The following is a 13,844-nucleotide window of genomic DNA, read 5'->3' as shown; positions in this document are numbered from 1 at the left end:
TATAGTAAAGCTATAAATTATATTAAAATAAAGCCAGTTTGTGTTAAGGTTGGACAAAGTTTATTTTATTTGGTTAATATCTATTGTTGTTTACAAGAATTGTATACCAATAATGTGTGTAAACTCAAGCCCTAAACTGTTTTAAGACTGAGATAGTGGAAAGATTTACCTCCTCCAGTATGAAGCTGCCTGCAGGTGGAATTAGTCTTCTGAGGCCCTGTTTTGTATCCCACCATCAAAGGAGGCTTAATTGGTGGGAACAAAAGATGGAGCCTTTTCTGTGTCTACTCTGATTGGCCTAATGTTGGCTGTAACCCCAATATTTTGGCCTTCTCCCCTCAGTGTGATGACAGCCCTTCAGGGATTTGAAGAGAGCTTCAGAAACCTGGATGATCCTTTTCTTTGGGCTAAATGTACCTAGTTCCTTTGGCCATATGTTTACAAATAAATATACTGTAAAGGCAATAGCCCCCCCCCCCCACTGAAATTAGACAGGCCACCTCTTTGCTGAACAGACTTTCTTATTTCAGCAGGCATATTAAGGTAGTGTTCAGGTTTCTGTTTGGCTTCATACAATTATTTGATGAACTTCTTTTGCTTTATTCTCTGCTGTTTATTTTTTATGTGCTCTGCTTAGAAATGCTAACGATTAAGCGGCATAGAAATGCCTTAAGTAAATAAAATTTAAAATGGTGGGAGTGAGAAAGAGCTGCTGTTCCCTTCATGGCCTTGCTGTTATGTGCAGATTTGGCCAGCCCTTTGTGCTCCATCTGGAGAAGACTATTCCATGGGACCTACTGCAGAAGGAGATCCTGGAGAAGATGCAGTATTACCTGCGGCCTTCAGCCTGTGTCCAGGTAAGGCTGCCTGGAACTGGGCCCTCTTTACGCCTTGCTTTGCCTTTCAGCATGTGTATGTGCATTTGAGAGTTGCTGCTGTAAAAAGCCAGTCTAATTGTGGTGCTAAGTAAATAGCAATATTGCTGCTTACATTGCTGGTTGCTCAATAAACTCATTGTCAAGAGTGCAGTTGGTAGTGCCTTGTGAAGTTCCTGCTCCTCTTGCTTTCCATCTGCTGGAGAGCGAAGAGAAAACTCCCGCTCAGGGTGGATGAGCCAGGCTGATGATATGTGTCTTCTGGCCCATGTTGCACTGGAGGAGCAGGTGGGCACACCAACAAGTGCATGCCAGCTAGGAGTCTCTTTTCCCACCTGTCCTCTCCTCACCATCTCCCCCTTGCAACTGCTCTTCTCATTTCCCCTGCCATTTAGGTTTGTCCGTTCAGCTTGCGAGTGGTCAGCGCTGTGGGCATAACTTACCTGTTACCTCAGGAAGAGCAGCCTCTGTGCCACCTAATGGTGGAGCGGTGAGTGTGGTTTCCTTGTTTGTGGAGGATGCGGGGCCTCAGGCCCTGGGGATTTACTTATTTTACTGGGGTGGGGAAGGGGACGGCATCTCACTTGCTGAGAGCCGCTTCAGTCTGGCAGGCACCAGTGGAGCTTCTGGGCTCTCCTGCAGGCCTCGCTTCTCCTAGGAGCTGGCTGCTCTTAAACTGATTCTGCCTGGATTGCTGCTTGCCCTGGAGAGAGAATCATAGAACTGTAGAGTTGGAAGGGACCATGAGGGTCATCTAGTCCAAGGGATATTTTGCCCAACGTGGGGCTCGAACCTGCAACCCTGCGATTCATAGTGTCATGCTCTACCAAGAAGGAGCAGAATAATCTAGAGGGAAGCTTTCCTGTAATGTCATCTCTTGAATTGTTCCTATGGAGTGGCTATTGCCTCTTTAGTAGGCTGGTAAAGGTGGCAAAAGTAACAATAAAACCACTGCACATCGGCTGAAATAATAATGACAAAAATGCCTACATCATTTGTATGTTTGATTAATCATATATACTTGAAGAACTGATGAAGCTTCCTTTGCGAAACCTGTTGTAATCCGGAAGGCAGGTCTTCTTCCTTCTTCTCAGATGCCCCTCTGTGAAAAGATTCAAGATGACTACATCCCACTACCGACAGCTTTGTTTTTCTGTCCTAGTGAACTTTTGAAAACTTATGTTGGCACTGAGCTGTTCGAATACATCCCAAGCTGAATGGTTCTTTTGTATTGATTTTGGTCATATACGTTACATATATATATAAGTGGATTTTTCATTACAGTATCTGTGGTATTATTATTATTATTTTTGTCATTATTATTTCAGCCGATGTGCAGTGGTTTTATTGTTACTTTTGCTGTTTAGCACCACTGTGGTACTTCTCATTGTTTGTGGTAAAGGTGGCACCCTTTGGTCTGAAGGACAAGCCCCTAAACTCAGCTGGTTCCTGTTGTGGGGGATCTTGATGGGTTTTGCAGGTTCTTTATGGGGGTGAGAGTGAGAGAGAAAGAAAGTTGCTGGTAACTAGCATACGTATTGCTGCTTTTTGAAAGACTCTTGAGTGATTGCGGTGTGTTTTCTGCAGGGCCCTGAAGTCATGTGGCCAAGGCGGAACTCCTCATGTGAAGCTGGTTGTGGAGTGGGACAAGGAGACAAAAGACTAGTAAGCATCATGTTCCATTTGGGACTTTGGGATGGGCTCCTGACAGGCTGTCGCTTGAAACTCCCATTCCTACATGACTGGTGCTTTTGGGACTTTCTGCTGCTCTAGGCTTGCCTAAACGGGTTCTCGTGTGTGTGTGTGTTTAGTTGCATCCCAGAGCAGGGCTGGGCATACCTCAAAGCTTGTGGGATCCACTTTTACCATAACCCTGAGATTCTCCAACATGAGCTGAGCGCAGAAGGCATCCCCTGCAAAAGATAGAACTCTGAGGCGAGGAATTTTTTTATTGCTTGTATGTTTTTACAACATAGTGGAACTGAACAGAACCCACAGTCTCTCTGCATGCAAATCCACTCATGGTTCTTCCAAGCTCTCGTCATGTATGTAGTATTAATTGGGGTAGGGAGTCATTTTGCTGCTGCTTTTGTTAAACAGTGGAGTCAGAAACCTTTTCTGATCTAATTGCCTGGGGATTTCACAGTAGATTCCGATCTATCTTCTGCACGCTCAGTAGATTAATTTACAACCTGCCAGTCACCTGCCCAAGAGTGCTTCCCAGGAAGGTTGGCAGGCAGCCTCACCCCACTTGTGTGCTTTGCTAGTCGGCCTGCAAGCACAGGAATTGTTAAATGCTGCATTTCCTTGTTGCAGTTTGTTCGTCAACACAGAGGATGAATATATCCCGGATGCTGAGAGTGTCCGCCAGCAGAGGGAGCTCCACCACCAGCCTCAGTCCTGCACCTTATCACAGTGTTTCCAGCTCTACACCAAAGAGGAACAGGTGAGAGATTCAGTGATCTGTCAGTAGCAGCACAGGAAGCAGTCTTATACCAAGTTGGACCCATTCAGCTCAGCATTGTCTATGGTGGTTACAGCAGCTGTCCAGGGTTTCAGGCAGGGGTCTCTCCCATACTTCTTTGGAGATTGAACCTGGGATATCTGTGTACAAAGCAGGTGCTCTACTGTTACGGCTCTTCCCCAAATATCCCTTCCTGGATATGGCCAGGAGGTCCCTTGTTGTGTCATGAGTGGTCAAAGAGACCTCGTAGTTCTGTGTGCCTTCAAAGGCTGCCTCTTCCATGTGTGATTGGTCTGCTTTGGCTTTCTGTCTCCTAAGAGTGTGGCAGGCACATGTTGGGCTGGGAGCTGGTCATGGCACAGCTGCTTTGCCTGCTGTTGTTCGTTGTATAAAACATGCAGTTGTCTCATAGGAATACTTGTGATAACAACAAGAATGGAGTATATTGAAGCGATAACTAAACATGTTGCGGTGGGGTCTTATGATGCAGGGCAAGAAGCATTTCTTGTGTTTATCTTCTTCCTTCCTTTATAAAGAGTGGGTGTTCATGGCATATGCCAGGGGTGTGTGTGTGTGCCTATCTGTCTAATAGCACCCTCCTCTCTTTGCTGCTAGCTGGCCCCGGACGATGCATGGCGTTGCCCCCACTGTAAACAGCTGCAGCAAGGAAGCATCACGCTGAGCCTTTGGACTTTGCCTGACATCCTCATCATTCACCTGAAGCGCTTTCGACAGGTGAAAGGAGGCTTGCTTGCTGGGCTGGAGGGAACTCGGGAGCCAGGGCTCTGCTTGGATTGCTGCAGTGGCCCAGTGATTCCTTAGTCACGTGGGCTGTTTTCATGCAGGGGCATTATGGCTTCCTCTGCTGTGAGGAGAGCCCTGTCTGATCAACCAAGAGTGCCAGCCTTGCAGGTGCTGAACTCCTCCTCTTTGGCATGGTTTCATTCTTGCCTTTGCCCAAGCAGCCTCGGGGGCTGGGGGGGGGAGTTGTGTGTGCTCTTCTCTGAGGTGCTGATGTGGCGCCTCCAGCACCACACTTCTCTGTGCTGGTTGCAACCTGCATTTCCCCTTTAAACAGGAAGGAGACAGAAGGATGAAGCTTCAGAACATGGTCAGGTTCCCTCTGATTGGCCTGGACATGACGCCGCATGTGGTCAAGCGAAGCCAGAGCAGCTGGAGCCTGCCGTCTCACTGGTCCCCCTGGAGGCGCCCCTATGGCCTGGGGAGAGACCCAGAAGACTTCGTCTACGACTTGTATGCTGTGTGCAATCACCATGGCACCATGCAGGGCGGGCACTACACAGGTGACTGGGCTGCGCAGCCAGTTTGGGCTCTGCTCACTGTCATGTTGCTCCTGCCTTGCACCCTCCATGACTTGCTCTCCTGACAAGGATGTTAACAAGTGGGCAGATGGCCAATGGCTCAAAATGCCTTTGCCTGCTCAGCCTCTCCAGCAGCCCCCCTCTCGTAGTGGTGGTGCACTTCCTTAAGGATCTTTTTAGGGGGCAAAACATGCTGCCCCCCCCAGCCCTCAGCACAGTCTGGCAGTTTAATTCTTCCCTATCTTTTGGGGTGGTGGGGTCTTAGGAGAGCCATGACTGGGTGACAGAGACCCCAGAATGCTCTGGCTGCTGGCCCAGCAGGGCTCCCTTGTGCTCACCTTCCCCTTAACTAACTCTGGCACCTTCTCTCGCAGCCTATTGCAAGAACTCCATCGATGGCCTGTGGTACTGCTTCGATGACAGTGAGGTTCAGCAGCTGGCTGAAAACGAGGTGTGCAAGCAAACGGCTTACATCCTCTTCTACCAGAGGCGGACAGCCATTCCCTCCTGGTCGGCCAACAGCTCTGTGGCAGGTAATGGCCTGGAGCAGCTGCTGGTTTTGTGGCTTCCACAGAAACACCAGAAGAGCCTGGCTGCCAGAGATGGTCCACCTGTGTTCCACTGTGGCCAACCAGGTGCCTTCCCTGAGAAGGGTCCACAGGCAAGAGGACACCAGGGAAAGATGTCCTCTCCTGCTGCTAGAAACTGGGGTTCTGGTTCTGAAGGTAGCTATGGAGACTAGTAGCCATATTGGTAGCCTCATTCTCCTCCACGAATTTGTCCAATCCCCACTGTAAAGGCATCCAAGTTAGTGGCCATCTTTTTCGCCTGTGGTAGAAAATTCCATAATTTAGTTATGTGCTGTGTGAAGAAAAAGTTATTTCTCTTGTTTGTACTGAATCTTCCAATGTTCATCTTGACTAAAGGACCCCCTTGGGTTCTAGTGTTATGATGAGAGCAAAGCTTCTTACTACCCACTTCTTCCTCCTGCTTCCACAGGCTCCACCAGCTCCTCTTTGTGTGAGCACTGGGTGAGTCGACTCCCAGGCAGCAAGCAGCCCAGCATTGCCTCTGCGGCCTCCTCCCGGCGCACTTCCCTAGCTTCCCTTTCGGAGTCAGTGGAGCTGATGGGAGAAAGGAGCGAAGATGACGGTGAGTGTGAGGGCTGGGTGCAGTTGGTGAGTGGCTCTGCCACACCTCACTTTGAATGTTGATGGCAGGGGAGCTCTTGCAGAGCACTGGGTTCCTCCTCTGCAGTTCAGCCACCCTGAGGGTCACCAGCTTTGCCCAAGGGACTGTGAAGAGGGGTGCTGAGGCAGAAAAACCAGCAGCAACGGGATTCCTTCCTCCAGAAAATGAGCAGAAACCAGGGAGAAAGGGATGTTGCTGGTATTTTCAGGCCATCATCTTCACTGCCTTCGTTTCTCTCCACATCTCAGTGCTGGCATGCGCTAGGTATGTCTGTCCTCTGATGTCTGATGGGAGCACGTATCCTCTTCTGAGAAGTTTCCCCTTCTCTAGCTTCTGCCCCTGGGTTATCCTTGGCCTTGCAGTGTTCTGCTCAAAGCTGGGAGAGCAGTGAGAATGTCTCCTGCAGAATCAACATTCCTGCAGAATGAACAGCTTCCCAGTACCGTTCCTCAGAGGCTAGTGGGGAAGTTCCCTGTGACCTTTGTGCTAGCACATCTGTCTCCTGCCAGCAAATGAAAGAGGTGTGGACAGCATTCTTGCTTTTCTTAATTATGGATGCTGCGTTGGGCCCTCGCTGTTCAGCACACAGGCGGGAGGAACTTACTCAAGATTGATGTTTTGCCTTCTGAGAATTGCTTTGGTTGCTGCTGCCACCCTCAGTTGTCCCCTGGCAGCAGGGTGTCATTCAGGGGAGGGTCTCCTGATTTCTCAGCCCATGAAAGAGCTTTGATAGGTGGACAAGAAAGTTACCATGTTGGCACAGTTTCCAGAGTGGGAGGAGTTTGTGTGTGTGTGTGTGTGTGTGTGTGTTTCATTTGTTTTAAAATGTGCACTCTGCTATTCACTGCATCTGGGTTGCAAATTAAAACATTGGAGAATGAAACGTGAGGACAGCGTCATAGTGCCCCCGAAACAAACTCATTGTAGCTTCTTGTATGAAATAGACAGAGGCACACAAACTCAACGTATGAAAGCAATTATAAAGGGGGGGGGGTCAGTGAAATGCATTTTAGGATGGCTTCCTTGCTTGTACATGTGTCCCTGCTCTGTTTGTGTATTTGGGTATCATGTTCCTCTGTGCTCCACAGGTGGCTTTTCCACTCGCCCCTTTGTGAGGAGTGTCCAGCGCCAGAGCTTGTCTTCCAGGTCCTCTGTGACCAGCCCCTTGGCCGTGAGCGAGAATGGGATCCGCCCCTCTTGGTCACTGTCGGCGAAGCTGCAGATGCGCTCCAGCTCGCCTTCCCGCTTCTCTGGGGACTCTCCGGTTCATAGCTCGGCTTCCACCCTTGAGAGGATTGGGGAGTCTGCGGATGACAAAGTCTCCACCTCATGCTTTAGCAGCCTGAGGAGTCTCTCTGGAAGCCACATTGAGTCCAGCGAGAGCAGCGGCCGGCAGGAGCACCCCACAGCAGGCAGAGCTCCCCTGGCAGTCATGGAGGGTGTCTTCAGAGACGAAGCGCCTGGGCGGAAGCCAGGCTCGAGCGCAGACTCCTACAGCAAGACTCTGTCGCAGGCAGACAGGAACTGCCCCGCCCTGGATCCTTTTGATAACAACAACCAGATCGCTTTTGTTGACCAGAGTGATTCTGTTGAGAGCTCTCCAGTCAAGGAGGGGAGAAGCTTCAGCGGAATGTCCAAGGTGGACAGCAGCTCCCAAAAGGCAGCCCACCCCAAAGACACATTGGAGTCAGACAGAAGCTCCAGGAAAGGCAGGACAGATTCCCCAGTGTCTTGCCAACCGGCAGCCCCAGTCCTTCCCTCCAAGAGTTTGCCGAAGGGGTCCCGGACCAGGAGCAAGCTGAACTCTGGCCGGGCTAGTGGGCGGCATGGCTCTCCTGCCCCCTCTGGGCAGGGCAGGAAGGAGGCTGGCTCAAAGGGCCAAGAGGCTGCCAGTAACACCTCTGCTGAGCATCAGAAGCAAAAACCTGCTTCCTCCTCTTCCTCCACCACGACGAGAAGAAACTCCTCGGGGTCGTCCGTGCGGGGGCACAACACCCCCACGAGCAAAAACAGGACTTCGGAGCACAGCCTCAGCAGGGAGGGCTCCAAGCTCAGCCTCAGCTCAGACAAGGCTGGCGTTACCACTGGTTCACGGACGGGCTCCCCGCGGATCAGCCAGTCGCGGAGCGATGGCAGGAGACCAGACGGCAAGCACGTGCGCAGCTCCTCCATGGCCAGCCTACGCTCGCCCACCACAGGCACTCCCCGTGCCAGCCTGAGGAGGGACAGCAAGTCGGAAGAAAAGGGGCTTTCTTTCTTCAAGTCCGCCCTGCGCCAGAAGGAAAGCCGAAGGTCGGCCGACCTAGGCAAGACCACCATGCTGTCAAAAAAGATGGCAAGCAGCTCCTCCAAAGCTGCCAGCAAGAACGTGCTTGAGGAGAAGCTGGAGAAGAGTGGTGGTGGTGGCAGCAGCGGCAGCCCCTCCCAGCCTCCAAATACCCTCCCCTCGAACGCTACCCCGGCTTCTGCAAAAGAAAACCCCTCTCCTGCCAAACACTCGCTCACGAACCGCAAATCCAAGTCTTCCCAGATGGAGGCCAACCCCCTGCAGTCACCCGGCAGTGGCAAGCAGGCAGCCGACAAGGCCTTGCGCAAACTTCCTCCCAGCATGCCCTCGTCTGCACGGCCACCGCCGGCCTCTTCGAAATCTCAGTGATTGGCTGCTGCTGCTGCTGCTCCTCCTCCTCCTCCTCCTCCTCCTGCAATCCAATTGGGTTGGTTTCCTCCTTTGCTTCTTTTTGTTCATGTGCCTAACGTGTTTGAAGAAAACTTGACTACTGTTCAAGCGCCTTTCGACTCCGCCATCATACCAAATAACTACAAGCTGCCGCTGCCGCTGGTATTTTGTAGCGGGCTTGTGGGGAGGGGGGGGGTGCGCGCCAAAGGACATTGTCATCATCTTCTCTCTTCCCTCTGCCTCAACCCCACAGCAGAACTGCAGTCTGCACAGAAGCCTTCTTAGGGAGCCTTACCACTTTTCTCTCTGGAGAGGGACTCTGGATTATGTCAATGGCCAGCTGTGTCCATGTCGCAAAGCTACCGCTTCGTCCCTTGCAGTGTGTGTTTGTGTGTGTGTCACTGAGCAGGCTGTAGCCTTGCTCTGTGAGCTGCAAAGGGAAACCGTGAAAAGCAAGACGATCATCCTGTTCTGCTGTGTGTCCCTCCTCCCCAGGCCATGTCTCCTCCCCCGCCTTCCACCCCCCCCAGCACCCCATTTCCCAAGCTTCTTAAAGGGCAATATTTCAACGCTAATGTTGTTTCTCAGGTAAGCGCTCAGCCAGTACTGGAGGGAACAGAAGATTCTGGGGGGAAAGGTGCATTCTCTCTCATAGAGGGGTGTATGTGTGTACGTCAGAGAAGTCTGCTTTTAAGTGTGTCTGTCTGTTTCTGGTTTTTTTCCCATTCCAGATTTCTGTATGTTTGGAATTTTCATTTTTTTTAAAAAAAAAGTCTGTCCTGTTTGACTCTTTTATCTGTTCAGAGGTGTCTTCTCAAAAGAGGGAGGGTCCAGTTGGCAGCCTGGAAATCAGCAGGTTGGGCCTGGAACTTATGCAGGTTGGAAGGGGGTAGTTCATGGAATTGTAGAATTGGAAGGGACCCAAAGGGTCTTCTAGTCTGACCTCCTGCCCTGCAGCAATTGCCGCATCGCAGGTTGGGTGGAAGGAGGTTGGGTGTGTGTGTGTGTGTTGAGCATATTCTGTAATCCGCATGGAAGAATGCTTGACTGCACATACACACATTCGTTTTACGGAGCTGTGGATCAGTTGTTGCTGCAGTCCATGCTGGAGGAAGGAGCCATTTAAGCTTTTGTGGGTCCTAGCTGGAACTAGGCTCCTGCTGCCCTTCCTCAAATCCTTTGGTCCTCACTCTTCTTGTTCCTCATCTGCCATGAGGCTTTGGCAATGAATGGCCACTCTGAAGCCTTGGGGGGGGGGGCACCTTTGTGCCTCACTGTTAGGCGAGCTGTGCAATGACTCCCTCCATGCACTCTTCCCTCCCTCGGCTCATTGCTCTTATTCCCATGATCTTTCAGTGGATTTTGATCTTAACAGTGCCCACCTGCTTGTTGCCATTTCTTTTGGCACAGGTGTGGGGAACCTTTGGCTTTCCAGATTATGCTGAGCTGCAACTCCCTTCAACCCCTGGCAAGTATTACTTAACAGCTGGGGTGATGGAAGCTGTAGTTCAGCAGTTCCTGAAGGCCCAGAGGTTCCCCACATCTGCTTCAGCCCCTGAGTTGACAGCCTGCTTGCCTCCTGCAGCCTTCGGCTTGAGCAGGGAACTTTGCAGAGGTGTCGCTGACAAGCTGTGCCTTTTGTCTTTTTTAATGCTGGGTGGCAGATGGGTTCCTTCCCTTGGCCATGTCATCTTACTGAGGCATGAAGCCTCTGCCTGTTTGGAGGTTTAGTTAACAAGACCTCAGCCCCTGAATGCAGCAGCTCCTTCCATGGTTTATTATTCCCTTTGCACTGCCTTGGGCCTGTCTTTGTTCAGCTGGAGCTGACACTGCCACGACCCTAAGTGGTAGATCCCACTGCACAGCCAGATTATAATCTCCTCCTCCTCACCTAGGAATGAGGGATCTTGGGTCTTTGGGTCTGCTTCTGAGCACCACAGGCAGCCTTGAAAGGTGGCAGGTGAGGCATTTGTCGTATACCTGGGTTGTGTTTCCATTTGCCGAGTTGTGAACAGGTAGGCTGCAGCCCCATGGGAAGTGACACCTGGCAAAACCCCTCCTCACACTGCCTGCAGTTTGGCTCCTATGGGGCAACAACACATCTTCTCCCCCCCACCAGTTGTGCCCACCTGTAGGTTAAAACAGGAGCTTTTGTGTGCTCAGCCCTTAGGTTGCCAAGCTCACCCCCTTTGCTTTTAGATGTTCCTCTTTCTCAAGTGGTGAGGCACTATAGTTAGAAGAAAAATGTCTGGTTCCTGGTGAAAGGACTGTCTTGGGGGTGACCTCAGCATGTCCCATGAAACATGAGAGATTCATAGGCACAGGATGCCTTAGGCCAGCCTTGGCCAATCTGGGATATGAACCGTGACCCCTTCTCCTGCCCCACTGGCAGTGTGTGTGTTGAGTGGTACATGTGGGGGTGAGCGATTGCTTTCATTGCCCTCCTTTTGTCAAAGGGACCTTGCTAAGCTTTGTGGGGGGTGGGGTTTCCTTTTTGTTCCTTTGGCCTGGGCCACTTCCTTGTGTTGGGCTGGCCGCCAGTTTTTCATTGGCCAGCAGATCTCCCCTCATTTAGGAAGAGATGCGACCCTCTGGTCTTCAGCACACTTCTAGGCCCTTAGTGCTGTCTCTTCTTCTTTTTTTAAAAAAGGACACAATTTCATCTTGACAAGTTGGCTTTAGATCCAGGAGGACTGGGATTAAATTTAGGCCTCTCCTGACATGCAGCTCTGCAGTTCTCTTTGGTAGTAGGGGTTGGTGGCTCTGCTGAATAGGGAGGAAATTGAGCCCCCCTCCCAGGCTCCCCTGCACACCCAGCTCCATTCAAATGGTCTGAAAGCCTGTTTCTTCCTAATTCCATGAATGACACCTAGTCACCCTTCCAGTTGTGGGAAGGTTGAGTTCTGCATCTCAGAAGGCTTCCTATCCTTTGGGGCTAGATTTTTGGAGAGTGTTTATAATTAGTATGCACATTCTAAGCACATATCCAAGGGATTGTATTATAGAGGCACCTTGGACTTCATGTTGCTTGTACTCGGTGGGCGAGATGGTGCCAACAGCCACTCTTTGTAGCCATGGCAAAGCACCTTACTTTTCGCTTCTGTCTTTTCAGATGTATCTATGGATCAATGCGACTGAGTCAGACTAATCATTTTAGGTAGAGAGTGAACCTCCATGTTCCAGACACATTTAACCTAGTTTTGTAGGCTCTTCTCTGCTTGGCAGTGCTGAATTTCTTTAGCATGGTTGACCACTTATCTCTCTTGCCCCCACTCCCCAAAAAGCCCACAATGAAGGTAACATGCATGGCCCTTCCCTTTGCCCCCCCCCCCCCGCTCATGCATGACCATGTTAACTATGCAAGCAGCTAAAGCTAAGCTAAACCAGGCTGCCCCTGTCACTGCTGCTGCCCATCTGATGCCCACCTAAGCTTGGACTGGAGCTCTCAGCCCACCCCTGGAGCAGCCCGAGGGCTGATGGGTCGCAGTTTCTGGCACCCACAATCCTCTCCTTCGTACAGCTCTTTTGTTTACTGGCATTTATGGGGAGGGGGTACAGAAGTTACTGTGGAGTATTTAAAAGGTTGCAGGTGATTTCTCCCTGTTCTTTCTGAGGGTGCATTTTTGTTTCCAGACTTGAACAACCTGCTGTTTTCAAAGTGGCTCCCAGCCATTTGAGGGATGCTGCTAGCAGCTGGCAGCCTCTTTAAGGAGCAGATTTCTGTGATGGCAGAAGGGCTCCTTCCCCACCATAACACAGCTTCTCTGGAGCCACCTTTTTGGAGGGGTGAGTGGTGGCAAAGCAGGACTCTCCAGTCTCCTTAGTTTCATTTTGGTGCAAGGAATAGCTGGCTGCAGAGCTGGGAAGGTCTGAGAGGAACCTCCTCTGGTTTCTGGGAATGAGGCCCCAGGGAGCATTGTTGCAAAGAGAGACGTTGCTGCTTAAATCGGCACCACCCACAGCTCCCAGGCAGCTCCTGCACAGGAGGAGGAAGGGGAGCAAGGGAAAGAGGAGGAGGTTTTTCCACCATTCTGGAAGCTCTCATCAGCAGTCAAGGAAGCGTTTTTGTTTTGAAATGCCAGTTCAAATCATGTTAAGGGCAATCCTCTTTTTGGCTTTGCTGTCATTTGCCTGTTAATCCGCAGCAACTTGTCGGGGGTCCAACATTATCTGCAGAAGCAACTGAAATTTAGTTCTAATCTGTGGTGAGATGGAAGTACTACATGGCTTTCCTTAATTATAAAAAAACAAGTAAAAAAACAACCAACCAAACCAAAAATCCATTAGCATGCAGGGGGTTGGATTTGACAGAATGAAGGATGAAATGTAAATTCCAACACCCACTTTTTTTCCTTCTTTTTACAAGCATTAAGCCAACTTGATTTGAATGCTGGGTGCTGAAATGGTTTGATTGGGCCCAAAATGAATTCTCTGCAACACAGCACGTGGGGGCTGGTTGCAAGAGGCAATTTGGAAAGTCTTCCCTCTTGCCTTTTCTAACTTTTTTTTTTTTTTAAACTAAATGTGGCACTTGCTGCATTTGCATCCTGGGCCCCCAGAACTGGAAGTGGTGTCCAGAGAATTCATTTCCTCGGCTGCTGCTCACCAGTCATGCCTCGTCTCTCCTTTGGCTAAAACTGAGTCTTCAGTGCCATTCCAAAAACTGTGAGCCTCAAACACTGGACTCGCTTTCCTGTCTGACAGCTGGAGTTGCATGTTACATCACAGGATGCTTCCTTCCTCCTCTTTCTCTTTCTCTTTCTCTCTCTCACTCTCACCCCCTTATTCCTATCAAGAATTTCTAAGTTTTTTTTTAAAACTGTACAGTACTCTGGGAGGGAGGCTGTGTCTCTTCTTGGGGTGGAACCATTACTATGTACCATAAGAGGGTTTTAACTTATTTGACGGCAAGTGCATGAGACTGTGTCAATGCCTTTTATTTATTTGTATGCACTTTTAATATGCAGAATTTATATTTTTATGTTTTAAAAATCATTTCCTGTCAGGAAGAAGAGTTTGGATACAAGGTATTGGATGATTTAAAAGTGGGAAAATGTAATAAAGTACAATAAATTTATTACAGGGCATTGCCTGAATGTGTTTTTTTTCTCCACCAGATTTTGTAGCACCTTCTCTCTGAGCAGAGGAGGCTGCCATATCAGACCAATGGCCATCTGGTCTGCACTGATGGGCAACAGTGGCTCTCCAGGGTTTCAGGCTGGGTATCACTGGAGACACAAGGGACTGAGACTACTGGGATGTCATGAATGGAGAGGAGTGGTGGGAGGCACCACTAGGGAACCCCCATTGCGTAT

General features: G+C 50.2%; 1 protein-coding gene across 1 annotated transcript in view; it reads left to right on the top strand.

Moving 5' to 3' along the window:
* USP31 (ubiquitin specific peptidase 31) overlaps positions 1–13,614 on the top strand; it is a 35,416-nt gene extending 21,802 nt beyond the window's left edge. Inside the window, exons 8-16 of the mRNA XM_033166415.1 lie at positions 746–857; positions 1,271–1,365; positions 2,463–2,540; positions 3,192–3,321; positions 3,955–4,074; positions 4,418–4,643; positions 5,036–5,194; positions 5,661–5,813; positions 6,941–13,614. Of these exons, the coding sequence (XP_033022306.1) occupies positions 746–857; positions 1,271–1,365; positions 2,463–2,540; positions 3,192–3,321; positions 3,955–4,074; positions 4,418–4,643; positions 5,036–5,194; positions 5,661–5,813; positions 6,941–8,508 (2,641 nt within the window). The 3' untranslated portion in view covers positions 8,509–13,614. The remainder of the gene's footprint in view (positions 1–745; positions 858–1,270; positions 1,366–2,462; positions 2,541–3,191; positions 3,322–3,954; positions 4,075–4,417; positions 4,644–5,035; positions 5,195–5,660; positions 5,814–6,940) is intronic.
* The last annotated feature ends 230 nt before the right edge of the window (positions 13,615–13,844 follow it).

The sequence above is a fragment of the Lacerta agilis genome, chromosome 13, assembly GCF_009819535.1.
Source record: "Lacerta agilis isolate rLacAgi1 chromosome 13, rLacAgi1.pri, whole genome shotgun sequence".
Taxonomy (NCBI): Eukaryota; Metazoa; Chordata; class Lepidosauria; order Squamata; family Lacertidae; genus Lacerta; species Lacerta agilis.
The sequence above is the reverse complement of the archived record's forward strand: the minus strand, read 5'-3'. Positions and strand labels throughout refer to the sequence as shown.